At 41.9% G+C, this 18,582-nt stretch overlaps 1 protein-coding gene across 1 annotated transcript; it reads right to left on the reverse strand.

The window, feature by feature from the left end:
- Positions 1-16,829: 16,829 nt before the first annotated feature.
- Positions 16,830-17,858, reverse strand: LOC132223680 (melanoma-associated antigen B2-like). Its single transcript, XM_059678738.1, has one exon. The coding sequence runs from the start codon at positions 17,856-17,858 to the stop codon at positions 16,830-16,832; it is 1,029 nt and encodes a 342-aa protein (XP_059534721.1).
- Between the last annotated feature and the right edge of the window lie 724 nt (positions 17,859-18,582).

The raw sequence follows: 18,582 nt of genomic DNA on the forward strand, positions 1-18,582 counted from the left end.
TCTGTAGTCAGGTTCAGTCCAGGACCTTTTGCCATGTTCTCTCCAACGAAGCTCTTCTGTCTCCAGGCTCCGTGTAGGTTCTGTCTTCTGAATTCTGTCAACTGAGTTCTGTGTTCTGCTGTCTAGTTACATCTGTATTTATACCAGTTGATTCAATCCTATCAATCTCTATTACAAAGGTTAGGGCGTTTCTTATCTCCATTCCAGGGAGTAAAGATTATGTAGCTTAAGCATGATTGTTCATAGTTAAAGTGATTAATTACCCGCCTGGCACTTAGTTGAGGGGTTTTATTCCCTCCCTAACTTCAGGGGAAAATCCCTACCTGGGAATTCAACCTTTCTCGGAGAGGTGACCTTGGTTAAAACACAGCGCCAAGAAGGTGAGCAAACATATTAAGAACCATATGCCATATATGCCAGGTCCCTTGAAACAGCAATGATGGACAGGCTCCCGGGAAAAGTATTACTGTACATATGTTCCCCTTTCTCTCCATTAACCCCCTCCGGCTGGCCCCACCCCACCCCAGGCCTTCAGCACCCTAAAATCTGTGTCCATGGGTTGTGCATATATGCATACAAGGTCTTTGCTTGATTACCTCCCACCCACTCACCCTCCCCTGCCTTCCCTCTGAGATTGAACACTCTGTCCATGCTTCCATGTCTCTGGATCCAATTCATTCACTAGCTAATTTTGTTACTTAGATTCCACATATAAATGAGATCATGTGATACTTGTCTTTCTCTGACTGACTTGTTTCACTTAGCATAATACTCTCCAGGTCCCTCCAGGCTGTCTCAAAGGGTAAGGATTCTTCGTTTTTGCTGCTGCATAGTATTCTTTTTTACTGCTACATGGTATAAATGCACCACAGTTATTTTTATCCACTCATCTACTGATGGGCGCTTGGGCTGTTTCCATATCTTAGCTATTGTAAATTGTGCTGCTATGAAAATAGGGGTGCATAGATTCTTTCTGATTGGTGTTTCTGGTTTCTTGGGATATATTCCTAGAAGTGGGATCACTGGGTCAAAGGGCAGTTTCATAATTGATTTTTTGAGGACCCTCCATAGTGTTCTCGACAGTGGCTGCACCAGTCTGCATTCCCACCAGCAGTGCTCGAGAGTTCCCTTTTCTCCACATCCTCACCAGCACTTGTCATTTGTTGATTTGTTGATGGTAGCCATTCTGACAGGTGTGAGGTGATAGCTCACTGTCATTTGAATTTGCATCTCCCTGAAAATTAGTGACTTTGAGCATTTTCTCATATGTCTCTTGGTCTATTTTGGAGAAGTGTCTATTTAGGTCATTTGCCCATTTTTAAAGTGGATTATTTGTCTTCCTTTTGTTAACTTGTATGTTTTCCTTATATATTTTGGATATTAACCCTTTATCAGATGTATCTGTACACATATTACTATCAGAGATGTCTGAGATTCTGCTGCTAATGGCTTCTTCTGGGATTTTCATGGTTTCACAACTTACATGTAAGTCTTTTTATCTATTTTGAGTGTATTCTTGTGTATGGTGTAAGTTGGTGGTCTAGTTTCATTCTTTTGCATGTTTCCGTCCAATTTTCCCAACACCATTTATTGAAGAGACTGTCTTGACTCCATTGTATGCTCTTTCCTCCTTTGTCAAATATTAATAGAGCACAATGGCTTGGGTTGATTTCTGGGTTTTCTGTTCTGTTCCATTGGTCTATATGCCTGCTTTTGTGCTAGTAAGAGGCTGTTTTGATTACAGTGCCTTTGTAGTATAACTTGAAATCTGGGATGTGATTCCTCCAACTTTATTTTTCTTTCTCAAGATTGCTGCGGCTATTCAGGGTCTTTTTGATCCCATCTAAATTTTTGGAGTATTTGTTCCAGCTCCGTGAAATATGCCCTTGCTTTTAATAGGGATTGCACTGAATCTGTAGATTGCCTTGGGTAGTGTACCAGTGTACTGCTTAATAATTTGGGTGTTATAATCAAAGAAAACATGATAATTTCAAGAGAAACATCAAAAGCGCTTTATTCAAAGTAATGCCCATCGCTAGCTACACATTTCCCCATCTCTCAGGTAACTTGTGGATACCATCCCAAAAGAACTTTTCTTGTTTTCAGGCAAATCATTCAGAGACCCAATTTTCCACTTCTTGATATGTTTTGAAGTGCTGCTCAGAAAGTGCATGTGCCATCGATTGGAACAAGTGGTAATCTGAAGGAACAACGTCTGTTGAATACAGCAGGTGGGTTAATACTTCCCATGCAAGGTCTTTTAACGTGTCTTTAACGGGTTTTGACGTGTGTGATGGTGCGTCAGCATGAAGCAAAATCACTTTGCTGTGTTTTTTGGAACATTCTGGTCGTTTCATGTTCAAAGCATGGTTCAAATTGATTATTTGTTGTCAGTAGCGATCAGCATTAATGGTTTCACCTGTCTTTAGAAGCTCATAATACATCACACCTTCCTGATCCCACCAAGTGCAGAGCATTGTCTTCTTTCTGAAGTGATTTGGCCTTGCAGCCGATATTGAAGGTTGACCTGGATCAACCCATGATACTGTGCATTTGGGATTCTCAAAATAAATCCACTTTTCATCGCCAGTCACAATTCGATGCAAAAAAGATTTTCTTTCATGCCATTGAAGCAACATTTTACTGATGACTTTTCGGTTTTCCATTTGTCTTTCGTTCAGTTGATGTGGCACCCATTTTCCTTCCTTTAAAATCTTTCCCATTTCTTGTAAATGATCGGAAATTGTTCGCTGAGCAACATTTAATGTTCCTGCAAGTTGTTTTTGAGTTTGGCATGCAACTTCATGCAATAATGCTTGTAATTGTTGGTCTTCAAACTTTTTCAGTTGACGTGGACGTTCTTTGTCCTTCACATCAAAATCATCACTTTTAAAGCATTCAAACCGGTGCTCACAAATATCTTGAGAGGGAACATGTTCACCATAAGCTTCCCAAAGTATTCAGCAGCACTTTTCTTCAAAATAAAGTAATGAATGAAAACTTCCAGCAAATGCTCTCTTTTTTTGGCACAAAATTCCACATTTTTAAATGTAAAAATATCTATGATGTTAACACCTTCAGCAAATTTGACACATGAAGTTTTGAAACTTGTTGTCAATAGAACAAAACAGCATACATATCGAATCACAGACATAGCACCATATGTGAAACTCCATCTATTGAAAAAATCCGCATCATTAACTGGTAAAACCTGGTAGATATTTTAATGATGTTGATTCTACCAATCACTGAGCAGAGTATATTCTTCTACTTGTTCTTATCTTCCTCTTTCTCTTTTTTCAACATGCTATAGTTTTTGGAATACAGATATTTTGCCTCCTTGGTTAAGTTTATTACTAAGTATCTTAATTTTTTGTTGCAATGATAAATGGGATTGTTTACTTAGTTTCTCTCTCTGAGAATTTATTATTGGTGTATAAAAAAGCCATTGATTTCTGCGTGTCGATTTTGTATCCTGCTACATTGCCAAATTCAAATATTAGTTCTAGTAGGTTTTTTTTTTTTTAGAGCCTTTAGAGTTTTCTAGGTAGAATATAATGTCATCTGCAAATAGTGAGAGTTTTATGTTCTCCTTTCCAGTTCGCATGCCTTTTATTTCTTCTTCTTGTCTGATCGCTGTGGCTAGGACTCCCAGTACTATGTTGAATAAGAGTGGTGACAGTGGACATCCCTGTCTTGTTGCTGTTCTTAGGGGAAATATTTTTATTTTTATTTTTTTTAAATATATTTTATTGATTTTTCACAGAGAGGAAGGGAGAGAGATTGAGAGTTAGACACATTGATGAGAGAGAAACGTCGATCAGCTGCCCCTTGCACATCTCCCACTGGGGATGTGCCCGCAACCAGGGTACATGCCCTTGACCGGAATCGAACCTGGGACCTTTCAGTGTGCAGGCTGACGCTCTATCCACTGTGCCAAACTGGTTTTGGCAAGGGGAAATATTTTTAGTTTTGCCCATTCAGTATGATGTTTGCTGTAGGTTTGTCATACATGGTCTTTATCATATTGAGATATGCTCCCTCTATTCTCACTTTGCTGAGAGTTTTTTTTTTTTTTAATCAAAAATGGGTGTCAGAATTTGTTGATTTTTCTATGTCTGCTGATATGGTCCTGTGATTTTTGTCTTTCAATTTGTTTATGTGATCATGTTTATTGATTTGTGAGTATTGAACCAGTCTTACATCCGTGGAAAAAATTCCACTTGGTTGTGGTGTCTGATCTTTTTAATATATTGCTGGATCCAATTTGATAATATTTTGTTGAGGATTTTAACATCTATGTTCATCAGGAATATTGGATTACAATTCTCTTTCTCTGTAGTGTCTTTATCTGGTTTTGGAATTAGGATAATGCTGGCCTCATAGAAAAAGTTTGGAAGTGTTCCTTCCTCTTGGATTTTAAAAAATAGTTTGAGGAGTATAGGTGTTAGTTCTACTTTGTATGTTTGGCAAATCTTTCCTCTGAAGCTGTCCAGATCCGGGCTTTTGTTTGCTAGGAGTTATTATTATTATTATTATTATTATTATTATTACTGCTTCTATTTCAACAGTTGTTATTGGCCTATTCATGCTTTCTGAATCCTCCTGAGTCAGTTTTGGAAAACTGTATTTTTCTAGGAATTTGTCCACTTCATCTAAATTGTCTGGCTTGTTGACATATAGTTGATCAGAGCATTTTTCTTGGAATCCTTTATATTTCTGTGGTGTCAGTGGTTACTTCTCCACTTTCATTTCTGATTTTATTTACTTGCATCCTCTCTCTTTGTTTCTTAAAAAATATATTTTATTGATTTTTTACAGGGAGGTAGGGAGAGGGATAGAGAGTTAGAAACATCGATGAGAGAGGAACATCAATCACCTGCCTCCTGCACACTCCCTACTGGGGATGTGCCCATGACCAAGGTACATGCCCCTGACTGGAATCAAACCTGGGATCCTTGAGTCCTCAGGGAGACGCTCTATCCACTGATCCAAACCAGTTAGGGCTCTCTTTGTTTCTTGATGAATCTGGCTAATGGTTCATCAATTTTGTTTATTCTTTCAAAAGAACCAGCTCTTGGTTCATTAATTTTTTTTAACCTTTGTATTAATTATTTCTACTCTAATCTTTATTATTTCCTTCCTTCTACTTACTCTGGTATTTTCTTGTTATTCCCTTTCTAGCTCTTTAAGTTGTTGGGTTAAATAGCTTATTTTTTAAAATTAAATCTTTATTATCCAGATTATTACAGTTGTTCCTCATTTTCCCCCCATAGCTCCCCTCCACCCGTTTCCCACCCCACCCTCTGCCCTTACCCCCACCCCCACTGTCCTTATCCATAAGTGTATGATTTTTGTTCAGTCTCTTCCTGCACCCCCTCACCCCTTTCCCCCCTGAGAATAGTCAGTCCATTCCCTTTCTATGCCCCTGATTCTATTAAATTCATCAGTTTATTCTGTTCATCATATTATTTATCCACTCTATTTTTAGATTCACTTGTTAATAGATGTGTATTTGTTGTTCATAATTTGTATCTTTCTTCTTCTTCTTCTTCTTCTTCTTCTTCTTCTTCTTCTTCTTCTTCTTCTTCTTCTTCTTCTTCTTCTTCCTCTTCCTCCTCCTCCTCCTCCTCCTCCTCCTCCTCCTCCTCCTCCTCCTTCTTCTTCTTCTCCTCCTCCTCCTTCTCCTTCTCCTTCTCCTTCTCCTTCGCCTCCTCCTCCTCCTCCTCCCCCTCCTCCTCCTCCTCCTCCTTCTTCTTCTTCTTTTTTTTCTTCTTCTTCTTCTTCTTCTTCTTCTTCTTCTTCTTCTTCTTCTTCTTCTTCTTCTTCTTCTTCTTCTTCTTCTCCTTCTTCTTCTTCTTCTTCTTCTTCTTCTTCTTCTTCTTCTTCTTCTTCTTCTTCTTCTTCTTCTTCTCCTCCTCCTCCTCCTCCTCCTCCTCCTCCTCTTCCTCCTCCACTTCCTCCTCCTTCTCCTTCTCCTTCTCCTTCTCCTTCTCCTTCTCCTTTTCCTTCTTCTTCTTCTTCTTCTTCTTCTTCTTCTTCTTCTTCTTCTTCTTCTTCTTCTTCAAGGATACCTTTCAGCATTTCTTATAATACTGGTTTGGTGGTGATGAACTCCTTTAGCTTTTTCTTATCTTTGAAGCTCTTTATCTGACCTTCAATTCCGAATGATAGCTTTGCTGGGTAAAGTAATCTAGGTTGTAGGTTCTTGCTATTCATTGCTTTGAATATTTCTTGCTACTCTTTTCTGACCTGCATAGTGTCTGTTGATAAATCAGCTGACAGTCGTATGGGTACTCCCTTGTAGGTAAGTCACTGTTTTTCTCTTGATGCTTTTAAGATTCTCTCTTTGTCTTTTGCTCTTGGCATTTTAATTATGATGTGTCTTGGTGTGGTTCTCTTTGGATTCCTTTTGTTTGGGGTTCTCTGTGCTACTGGGACTTGTAAGTCTAATTCGTTCATCAGGTAGGTGAAGTTTTCTGTCATCATTTCTTCAAATAGGTTTTCAATATCTTGCTCTCTCTTCTTCTGGCACCCCCATAATTCAGATGTTGGGAAGCTTGAAGTTATCCCAGAGGTTCCTTACACTATCTTCCTATTTTTGGATTCTTTTTTCTTTTTGTTTTTCCAGTTGGGTGTTTTTTGCTTCTTTGTATTTCAAATCTTTGACTCAATTCTTGAGATCCTCTAGTCTGTTGTTGGAACTCTGTATAATATTCTTTCTTTCAGTCAGTGCATACTTAATTTCTAGTTGGTCCTTTTTCATATCCTTGAGGGTCTCAATTGATTTCTTGAGGGTCTCACTAAATTTATTGGTGGTCTCACTAGACTTATTGAGGGTCTTACTAAATTTATCGGCGGTTTCTAGAAAATTTTTGGGAAACCTTATAACCGTGGTTTTGAACTCGATATCCAATAGTTTCCTTTCCTCCATTTCTCTCATTTGTGATCTGTTTCTTTATCTCAGCATTTTTTATGCTTCCCTGTGTTGATAGAGTGGCTTTCTGTGCTAGATGTCCTATAGGGCCCAGTGGCTCAGCCTTCCCAATTACCTGAGGTGGACACCTTTCGTGCACCCCTTTGTGGGCTTTGTGCACAGTCTTGTAGTAGTTAAGCCTTGATTGTTGTATGATCACTGGGAGGAATTGACCTCCAGGCCAATTGGCTGTGAGAATCAGCTGAGTCTGCAATGGGAGACCTTCTGTGCTGGAGACACACTTTTGGGGCAAGACTTGCTTCAGTGGGGCTTTGGTGCTCACTGAGTCTGCCCCATGAGTGTGTCCCTTATGGATCTGAGGAGTTGAAATTTGGATGGTCCCACTCTGACCACTGGGTAAACTGGCTCTTGGATCTCTAAGGAGGTGCTAATTTAGCCTCTGCCTGAGGCTACCCAGCAGAAGCTATGGAGAGATCTGCAGATTCCTCTTCTTTGTTTGGGATTTGGAGGTTCCCAGATGAGGCCCAGCTGTGAAGCAATGCAAGCTGCTGTGGGGCCTTGGGCCTTCTTTTGGAAGTTCTGGGTCTCTCTGACCCAGCTGCAGTTTGTTAGGTAATTGTGAGATTGCAAAGGGCCAGGCCTTTCATATGCAAAAACCTCTGCACACAGCTTCTGTGGGGCGGGGTCTCAGGGAATCAACAGGGCAGAGCAAACAGCTATGGCTGATCCTCAGTCCTACCCTAAGAGGCCCCCTGTCTCAGTGTCCTGGTAATTGCTGCAAGCACCTCTGAGAGAAAGCTGCCCTGGAGTTCCGCCCGATATGACAGACAGTCCAGTTTCTCCCCATATGATTCTAGGTCCCCAGAGACTCGCCCACAACTGGAGTTCTGAGCAGTTGGGAGCTTGAGACTCCCTCCTTATTAAGAACGACAACCGTGTCCTCAGTTGCCAGCCCTTTCCACTTGTACCTCCATACCTCTGCACTTTACTTCCGCACCTCCTCTGAGTCTCAGTGTGCTTTTCTCTTTCCTTCTAGTTGTAGAAATTCCACTCAGCCCGTCTTCCTGTGTTTCTGGATGATGTCCGTTTTGTCTTTTAGTTGTATTTTTGAGGTTGTTGTGCGAGGCAGCAATTTCAGGTGTTTACCTATGCTGCCCTCTTGGTTTCTCCACCAGCTTATTGTTTTTGGTTTTTGTTTTTGTTTTGTTTTATTTTTTGTAGTGCTATGAGCTTCCCTCTCAGGACTGCTTTTGCTGTGTCCGAGAGATTTTGGGTGCTGTGTGTTCATTTTCATTTGTTTCCAGGAAGTTTTTGAATTCTTTCTTGATGGTGTTGGTAACACATTCATTGTGTAATAACATGCTATTTAGGCTCCATGTGTTTGAATGTTTTGGGGTGTTTTTACTGTAGTTGATTTCTAATTTCATCCCACTGTGATCTGAGAAGATGTTTTCAATCTTCTTGAACATGTAGAGACTTGTTTTGTGTCCTAACATGTGGCCTATCTTTGAGAATGACCCATATGCACTTGAGAAGAATGTCTAGTCTGCTGCTTTTGGTAAAATGTTATCTACATGTCAGCTAAATCCATCTGATACAGTGTGTCACTTAGAGTCACTGTTTTCTTGCTGGTTTTTGTTGGGAATGTCTATGCAGTGAAGTCCGTGGAGTATTAATGTCCCCTACCATGACTCTATTGTTTTTTATTTCTCTGTTATTGTCCTCTAGAAGTTACCCTATCAATTGAAAGACAAACGTGGTAATTGACCATACTTTGCTATGCCTCCCATTGGCTAATCAGCATGATATGCAAATTAACCACCAACAATGATGGTGGCTAATTTGCATACTGCAGGCAGGGCAGGACAGTGTGAGCCGCCAGTGCGAGCCACCATCCAGGCCCCCATGTGCAACCCCAGAAACTGCCTGCCTGCTGCCCGTGATCGGATTAACAAAACAAAGTTAATGGATTAAGTAACATTAAAGAGATTATAAGAAAAATATATTCCAAATTTTGTTAGTTGTATAATGGTTATGTTTAAATTATTAACACCTAAGAAATTGGGTGAAGGATACATATAATATGCTGCAGTATTTTATAGTTTTTTCTACATGTATGAGATTAATTCAAATTAAAATATTAAAAAATTAAAAATTACTAAAATATTAATTGAAATGTATATGCATTACATGAAAAATCTCATAATTTTTTCTAGCATAATTTTTAAATCGAGCAAAAATTTACAAGGGTTCAATTAAAAAATATCTTAATTCTAAGCGATATAATAGAAAATATATAATAGTGCAGTTATAAGCACTTATCTGAAAATAAAATTTTAAAGAAGTGAATTTAAAGAAGGGATTAGCCAAAGAAAATATATGCACAACCCATGGACACAGAAAACAGTATCGTGATCGCCAGAGAGATGTGGGGGGCAAGAGCTGGGTAGAGGGGGCAAAAGGGGGGAAATAGGGACATCCTATATAATAACTAGAGGCCCGGTGCACAAAAATCTGTGCACTCGGGGGGAAAGGGCGGGGTCTCTCAGGCGGGACTGTGACCTCTAGCAGTCTGGGACCCCTCAGGAGATAACGACCTGGTGGCTTAGGCCTGCTCCCAGGGGACAGAGGGCAGGCCCAATCCCTACGTGAAGCCCCTGGTCGGGCTCAGAGCAGGGCCAATTGGGTAGTTGGGGCACCGCCCCATGTCATGCACAGAGCAGGGCGGATAGAGAGGTTGTGATGCCACCCTCAGTCACGCTCAGGGTAGGGCTGATTGGGGGGTTGGGGAACCACCTCCTGTCACACTCAAAGCAGGGTCGATGGTGGGGTTGCGGTACCACCCCGTGTCACGCACACTGCAGGGCCAGTCACGGGGTTGGGGAGCTCGCCCCTGTCAGGCACAGAGCAGGGAATATCAGTGGGTTGAGGAGCTCCCCCCTGTCACTCACAGAGTAGGGCTGATAGGGGAGTTTGGGCACCGCCCCCTGTCACATACAGAGCAGGGTGGATCAGGGGATTGGGGAGCTCCCCGCTATCAGGCATAGAGCAGGGCTGATCTGGGGGTTGGTGCGCCTTCCCCTTTCACGAACGGAGCAGGGCAGATAGGGAGGTTGTGGCCCCGCCCCCTGTCACACAGAGAGCCTCAGGGCGATCAGGGGTTTTGGGCACTGCCCCCTGTCACGCTGATCCCGGTGCCGGGAGGCCTCGCAGCTCCGCTGATCCAGTGCTGGGAGGCATATTGCTCTTTTACTATATTGGATAGAGGCCTCGTGCATGGGTGGGGGCTGGCTGGTTTGCACTGAAGCATGTCCTGTATTATGGTGGGGGTACCCACTGGGGTGCCTGGCCAGTCTGGGTGAGGGCCTGAGGTCTCTTTTCAGGCTGGTGGGTGACTGAAGCTCCCAACTGCTCCTTTACTTCTTTTTTATTCTGGGCCAGCTTTAGCTCTGAGGTTTGGCTCCAGCTCTTAGGCCTTGGCTGCTGAAAGCAGGCATCTGTTTTGTATCGGTTCTATAATTGAAACAATGTATAACCCCAGCTCTGAGATCCCGGTGGGCTAAAAGCAGGTTTCCGGGGTTTTGTTTAGCTTCTATATTTGTAACACTGTTTCAAACTGAAAGCTCAGATGCCGGCAAGGCAGGCAAGGAACGTTGGTGTCCTCCGTCACTGAAGCAAGCAAGCCTCATGTTAGTTTCAAGCTGCCTGGCTGCCGGCTGCCATCTTGGCTGGGAGTTAATTTGCATATCGCACTGAGTAGCCAATGGGAAGGGTAGCGGATGTACGGCTAATAACCGTGTTTCTCTTTTATTAGATAGGATAATAAAAGGCTAATATGCAAATTGACTGAACTACAGAGTGACCGGTTTCTATGATGTGCACTGGCCACCAGGGGGCAGATGCTCAATGCAGGAGCTGCTCCCTTTTGGTCAGTGCACTTCCATATGGGGAGTGCCACTCAGGCAGAAGCTGGCTCATGGTTGCAGCGCAGAGGTGGTGGCAGGAGCCTCTCCCACCTCCGTGGCAGCACTAAGAATGTCCAACTAACAGTTTAGACCCAATCCCTTGGGGGCCAAAGCCTTTAGTTGGACATCCGCTGAGGGATCCTTGGGTGCCAGAAGGATGTCTGACTGCAAGCTTAGGCCTGATCCCCCGGGGAGTGGGCCTAAGTCAACAGTTCAACATCACCCAAGGGGTCTTGGACTACAAATGGGCTTAGGCCAGGCTGAGGGAGACCCCCCCTCAAGTGCACAAATCTTTGTGCACCAGGCCTGAAAAAAATATTTCAATAATATAGATAATTCTGTATATATATTTATATATTTATATATTTATATATACATTTATTTGTATATATTTATTTATATATATATTCCTGTATTGGGTGCATATATGTTTATGGGGTTATATCCTCTTTTTAGATTAGTCCTTTTAGTATTATGTAGTGACCTCGATTGTGTCTTGTGATGGCCTTCATTTGGAAGTCTATTTTGTGAAATATGAGTATTGCTACTCTAGCATTTTTTTCCATTTGAACGGAAAATTTTCTCCCATCCCTTCACTCTCATCCTGTGTATCTCTTTTGTTCTGAGGTGGGTCTCTTGTAGACAGCATATAGTTGGGTCATGTTTTTGTATTCATTCAGCTACCCTATGCGTTTTGATTGGAGCAATTAATCCATTTACATTTAGGGTTATTATTGATAGGTATTAATTTATTGCCATTTTGATTTTGTATGCCTAGTTTTCTCTCTGTGTGTCTTCTTCTCATGATAGCAGTCCTTTTAGGATTTCTTGTAATGCTAGCTTGGTGGTGATGTACTCTTTTAGACATTTTTTTTGGGGGGGTCTGGGAAGCTCTTTATTTGACCATCTATTTTGAATAGATAGCCTTGCTGGATATAGTAATCCCGGTCTCAGATCCTTGCTTTCCATTACCTTGAACACTTCATGCCATTCCCTTCTGGCCTGTAGAGTTTGTGATGAGAAAATCAGGTGTCAGCCTTGGCGGAGCTCCTTTGTAGGTAACAGTTTTCTTTTCTCTTGCTGCCTTTAAGATTCTCTTTTTGTCTTTAATTTTTTGGCATTTTAATTATGATGTGTCTTGGTGTGGACCTATTTGGGTTCTTCTTGATTGGGGTTCTCTGTACCTCCTGAACTTGTGTGACTTTTTCCTTTACCGGGTTAGGGAAGTTTTCTGCTATTATTTCTTCAAATATGTTCTCTATTCCCTTCTCCCTTTCTGCCTCTTCTGGCATGCCTACTGTTCTAATATTATGTTTCTTGTTGTCCCACAGCTCCCTTAAGCTGTCCTCCTGTTTTTGTTTTTTTTTTCGTTTTGTTTTTTAATATATTTTATTGACTTTTTTTACAGAGAGTAAGGGAGAGAGATAGAGAGTTAGAAATATCGATGAGAGAGAAATATCGATCAGCTGCCTCCAGCACATCTCCTACTGGGGATGTGCCTGCAACCCAGGTACATGCCCTTGACCGGAATCGAACCCAGGACCTTTCAGTCCGCAAGGTGACGATCTATCCACTGAGCCAAACCGGTTTCGGCCCTCCTGTTTTTTAATTATTTTTTTTTTCTTTTTGGTTCTCTGATTGAGTGATTTTTTCAACCCTGTCTTCTAATTCACTGACTCAATCCTCTGCTTCCCCTAACCTGCTGAGTATTCCTTCCAATGTGTTCTTTATTTGTGCTATGTCATTTTAAATTTGTTTTCAGAGGTATATATATTTTATCATATCTGACCTCTGTTCCAGATAAATTTCTTATCTTAGCTTCATTTATCTCTTCTCCTGGAGAATTCCCTTATTCTTTCATTTGGAAGTTGTTTCTTTGTCTTCTCATTTTGGCTGCTGGTTTGGGTTTGTTACTATATATTAGGTAGATCCTCTATGCCTCTCAATCTGTAGCGCAGGACCATGTCAAATGCTGTTTCAGAGAAGGACTCAAAGCCTCCAGAGATGGCCTTTGCCTACAGACTGATAGGATTCCTCTTGAATTGCCACTAGGTCATAACCCTCAGGTGTGGCTAGAGTTTTTTCAGCAGGGTGGAGCAGTTTCTTCTGCCTGGAGGCTGTTATTTATAGTCGTTTAAGTGGCCTCAGGGTTTTCCATTAGGGTGGGTCAACTGTCTTCCCCCAGGGGAAGGCAAATATCTGTGTGGGAGAGATGTCCTACTCTTCATGAGGGAATGACTCAGCACAGGCAACCAAGGTGTCTACCTTTTGAGCTCTAGCCCCTGAGTCCCCAATCCTGGCTTCTGCTCACACAGCTTCAGTCCACTCTGCCCTCCCTCTGCCAAAGCACAAGGTGGGTGGCTCCATGGGGAATTTTGTGCATTGGCCCTTTAAGAGGGTGCCTGAATTTCCAGCCATCATTCTCTGGCAGGCAGCAACCCCACTGCATTTTGCACCAGATGTTATGGGGGTACCCTTCTCAGTTTGGTGGTTTCTGCTTGGCGGATAGAGGGTGGGTGGGGGGGTGGGCATCTTGGGGATTAGACCAGAGTTCTCAGTGGCAACACCCCCACAGCTGAGATATCTCTCTGGAACTTAAGTTGCTGTCTCTGGGTGCCTAGACAGCCCTTTCCTACTTCCACCCCTTCTACTAGTTTCTCTTTGGCTTCCACTTTCAGTCCTTGGATATCAAGATTCTCTCAAATGAGTCTTCCATTGATTATTTAGGAAGTTATCCTGTATATTAGTTGTAATCCAAGTTTGTTCCTGGGAGCGTGTCCATGCAGGATCCACTTACTCTACCGCCATTTTAAATCCCCCCCCCCAGGAGTCTTTTGAGATAATCATCTATAACAGTAGTTACCTTATCGTGTAATTTTAAAGGGTGAAGGTCTTAATTACAGACATAATCACCCTACCCCAGGGACACTGGTTGGCAGAATTCCAAGATGACCTACCAGGTTTCAGACTCCCTGTATACACACATCTTCCACCTGTTAATAAATCAAATATTTATTTAGGTGCTGCTATGAGGAATTTTGCAAATGTAATTCAGGTCACAAATCAGTTGTTCTGCAAATAGACAGATTATCCCCCGAAGGTCAAGCCTAATCAGGTGAATCCTTAAATGGGATGGGCATTTCCTACTGAGAGAAATTCAAAGAGTGAGAGGGAGGTTCTCCTTTGCTGGCTTTGAAGATGGAGGGAGCCACATAGCATACCAAGGAGTTAATAGAAACTTGAGAATGACCCCTAGCCAACAGCTAGCAAGAAAATAGGCACCTCAGTCTTTCAGTTTCTGGTAACTGCATTCTGTTAACTGCATTCTGCATGGCCGTGGAAGGACCTCCTGAGCTCCATGTGAGAATACAGCTACCTGATACATTGTTTGCAGCTTTGAGATTTCTGACCCAGGAGTCCAGCTACTCCCTGCTCAGACTTCTGACCTACAGAACTTTGAAATACTAAGTGTTTGTAGTTTGAAGTTGTTCAATTTGTGGATATATATATATATATATATATATATATATATATATTAAACGAATATACACACTGAAAAGTTTTTATCTGCAGATTCTGTCTTCTTGTTGTTTTGTTCCTGTAATTAGTCATTTAAGACCTACTCTCTTGGCTACTTTCATTTATCTAATACAGCATTATCAACTATTCATGTTTATTCTGTACATTACATTTCCAGGGTTTACTTATTTTATAACTGAAAGTTTGTACCTTTTGGCCACCTTCAAAAATTTTGCACACCTTGCCTCTGGTAAACAGCAGACTATTCTTGGTATGCATTCATTTTTGTATGTATTTTTCTTTTAAAGCTTCCACATGTGATGCTATGCAGCATTTATATTTCTGCATGTGTTGAAAACGTTGCGACAAGACCAGTGCTTGAAAATGGCCACTTACTTAATTTAGCCTAATGCCCTTCCTCAGGTTAGTGGTTTTATTTTCTTTAGATAATTACCCAGTAGTGGAATTGCTAATAATACTGTCATTTTATTTTTAATATTTTGAAATTTTATACTGTCCTCCATAGTGGTTGCACCAATTTATATTCTCCAAAACTCATCCGCTGTTGAAAAAGTCTAAGGACAATCAGGTATATAACTTTTAAATTTAGGAAAAGAGAGACTGAATGGAATAAGGCAAACCCAGAACTTTTTCCTCCTCTCTATGTTCTGATCCCACCTATTTTAGTATGGGTTTTCTTTTCCCATTACCAAATGTATCCCCATTCTAATGACATGCAATCTTATTGAGCATCACAAAAGTGATTTAAGAATTTTCAATGTGTATTTCAAGAAACAAAATACTTATTCCTGAACCTGAGAAACAACAATTAAGTGTGTGATCCATGCCATTCATACACGTATATTCTGAATCTAAATAAGCTTTATGTTGAAATACCACCACTTGAAAATTACCTCACAAAGTAGGTCAAGTTATTTGTATATACCAGGAATACTGGTCAATAGGCTTTTCCTACCACAATGTGAATTATCCATCTCAGACCTCACTTGGGTTGAGAGAAGAAACCAGATGTGGCCTTGGATCACCCACTAACTGTCCAATGGGACTAAATTCTGCTTAGCAATTAAATTTACCTAATACTCGAGACCTTGTGCACCAATTCATGCATGGGTGGGGTTCCGTCAGCCTGCCCCAATGGGAGCCCATCAGGCCGGGTGGGAAAGGTGAGGGGATGTGGGAGGTTGGCCAGCCCTGCCCCTGATAGGAGTGGAGGGGGGCGCCCGGGGGCAGGGCCGGCTGGGGGTGGGGCCGCAGGACTAAATTCTGCTTAGCACTGAAATTTATGTAATGTGCTACCTCCACCTGTTCTTTACCCTCTTATTAAGTTGTTCCTTATGAACTGGCGCGTACCTCACCCTCTTTTATAGTGATACCTTCTCGTACACTCCAAATTTCCATGGGCAGGGGCAGGGTCTTCTTTGCGTAAACATTCCCCCATGTGAGCACGAAGACTTCCAAAGAGCTGAAGCTCAATGGTTGTGTAAAATAAAAGCCATGAATGAAGAGGTCTGATTCACTTCACTAAGATTTATATTCTCAAACATTCTTGAAAAGTACAAGCAAATCCAGGTTATATATCTTAGACATTTACAAAACACAGCACGAAATGTAGTAAGGAAAATAAGAAGTGACTTGTTCCATAGATAAACCACAGTTTCTTTATTCCTTGGTTGACAGATGGACACTTAGTTTGCGTCTATGTCTTGGCTGAAACAGGTAATGCTGAATACAGGATAGGGGACATAGTCAATAACATTGTAATAACTTCTTATGGTTCAGATGGGTATTCAACTTATGGGAGTGGGCACATGGTAAGTTATATAAATGTCTGATCACTATGTTGTAACATCTGACACTAATAGAATATTGTTGTCAAGTGTAAATGAACAAAAAATTAAAACAGAAGTGCCCAACTTTCATTTTATACTTCTATCTATCTATCATCTATCTATCTATCATCTGTCATCTATGTATCTATGTATCTATGTACCTATGTATCTATGTATCTATGTATCTATCTATCTATCTATCTATTGTTCTCACCTACTTTGGTGTAAAGTTCTTGCATATATCAAAACATATTCCTATCCTAAAGCCATGTTATCCTGTTCTGGATCAAAAAAAGTTTTGAAGGATTTTCAATTTCTATTTCAAAAAGAGAACTCTTACTACTAACCTGTAAAATGGTAATAAATTTGCAATCTATGTTATTCATAGACTTATATACTAATATTCTGGATCTAAATAAAGATTCTGTCTAAAAGAACACCAATTCAAAATGCAAAAATAAAAGCAACAAACACAAAGTAAGCCAACAATATATTTTGCACATTAGGAAACTGCTTAACAGGATTTTCCATCCCAAAACTGAAGACCCCACTTAGAGTTCACTCAGGCTGTGGGTTGTGCTTCGACATGTCCCTGGAGCACCTACTGTCTTTGGAAGGAGCGGCAGCCTTGAGTGCAGCACGGGCCCTCTCTTCCTCATCTTTCACAGCTTCTTCATATTGGGTTATGAAGGCACTGGGCACGGTATCATTAAACTTGGCCCAAAACTCGAGGACTTTCATCTTGGTGGTTTCAGCATAGGCTCTTGGACCCCATAGAAACTCATAGCGTGGAGGATCACTGTTGGGCAATGGCTGGTACAGCAGGTATCCTTCCTGCACCAAATCTTGGGTGATAAGCTTCCTGGGCTCCCCAAAAATGAAGTGACTCTTTCCATCATAGACGCTCATCATATTCAGGAATTCCCAGATCTCCTCCTCAGAGGTGCGGTTGCCATTAAAGAAGATCACAGCCAGGATAGGCATCAGGATCCCTTTCTTAGGAAATCTGAAGCCGCTGCCCAGATTCCCGTTGCTGGTGTCATCTTGACTATCCACAAGAGTGTAGTAGTTACCGTTGGGCTTGACTTCTTTCAATTCTAGGCCATGGACCATATCCATGTGCTCAGAGAGTTTCTTGAGGATCTCAGGGAAGTCCTTTCTGTACCATTTGTGGATGATCTTCAGCATGTCTCCCTTTTTAATGGGCTCATTCACTGTATATTGATACAGCAGGTACTCTACCAACAGAATCACCTTCTTACTTATAAGATCTAGGCCACAGATCTCAGTGGAAGTTGAGATCTGGGAGGAATTTTTACTTTTCCTAACATGGCATTTAGCTTTTACAGCAGATCTTTCACAGGAAGCACCTGCAGCGGCACTGGTCGTGGCTGGGGCACCCTGAGGTGCCTGGAGAGTGCCAGCACCAGTGGAGGTTGAGGGACCTTCCCCCAAAATGGAAGAGGAGCAAGCAGCCTCTCCTTCCTCTCCTGCAGGGGCCTCAGCATTCTTAACATCTTGGTTCTCAGCTTTGTTTTGGCGGCGTTTCTCCTTAGCACGGAGCTTGCTCTTATGACCACGAGGCATGATGGCTGTTGTTCAGGACAGCAGACAGTAGTGAGCCAATGCACAGCGGCTTAGGGTACCTGAGGGATGGAGACAGAGTTATGTGAGCACCTTCAACAGGTAGCTTCCCCCTTGGCTTTATTGAAGGCTGCCTCTGCAGGCTTCCTTGAAGGCACTACTCTAGGATCCAACTAGGCTCCTGTTCCCCTGTGCCTTAAGAATCCTACAGAACAACCAGAGAGACTTTAGAGTGAGTCGCGTGCTACATCATACCAGCCCTACATAGAAATTACTCAGGTTACATTAGGTAATACCACTGTGACACCCTTGGATCTGGAATGTGTGGGTCCTCTTGGTTAATTTTCAGTATTATCATGTCCACTCTGGGAAGAGCCTGGTAATCTTCCCTCCTGCAACTCCCTGGGACCCATGAAAAGGAACTGGAGGGGAGTCCTCCTCCCTATCAGGAGCCACCCAGTGCTGAGAGGTGAGTGGGGTCCTTTGGATCCACAGTTGTCACTCAAGCTCCTCACCCTGGCTCCTTGTAAGGCTTGACACTGCTCCCCTTTGGTTGACTCCTGAATGGAACTTCAGACTGAGCATCTCACCTCCCTTAAACTTGATATAAAGAAGTGAGGAGGGATGCTCAAGCTGACAGCCTTTCCCTGAGATTCCCTGAGCTGATAGCAAAGGGTTTCAAAGAATACTATGATGGCCCCTTTGTTTATGTTTGGTTGGCTTCTCC

Source organism: Myotis daubentonii, chromosome X (assembly GCF_963259705.1).
Source record: "Myotis daubentonii chromosome X, mMyoDau2.1, whole genome shotgun sequence".
NCBI lineage: Eukaryota > Metazoa > Chordata > Mammalia > Chiroptera > Vespertilionidae > Myotis > Myotis daubentonii.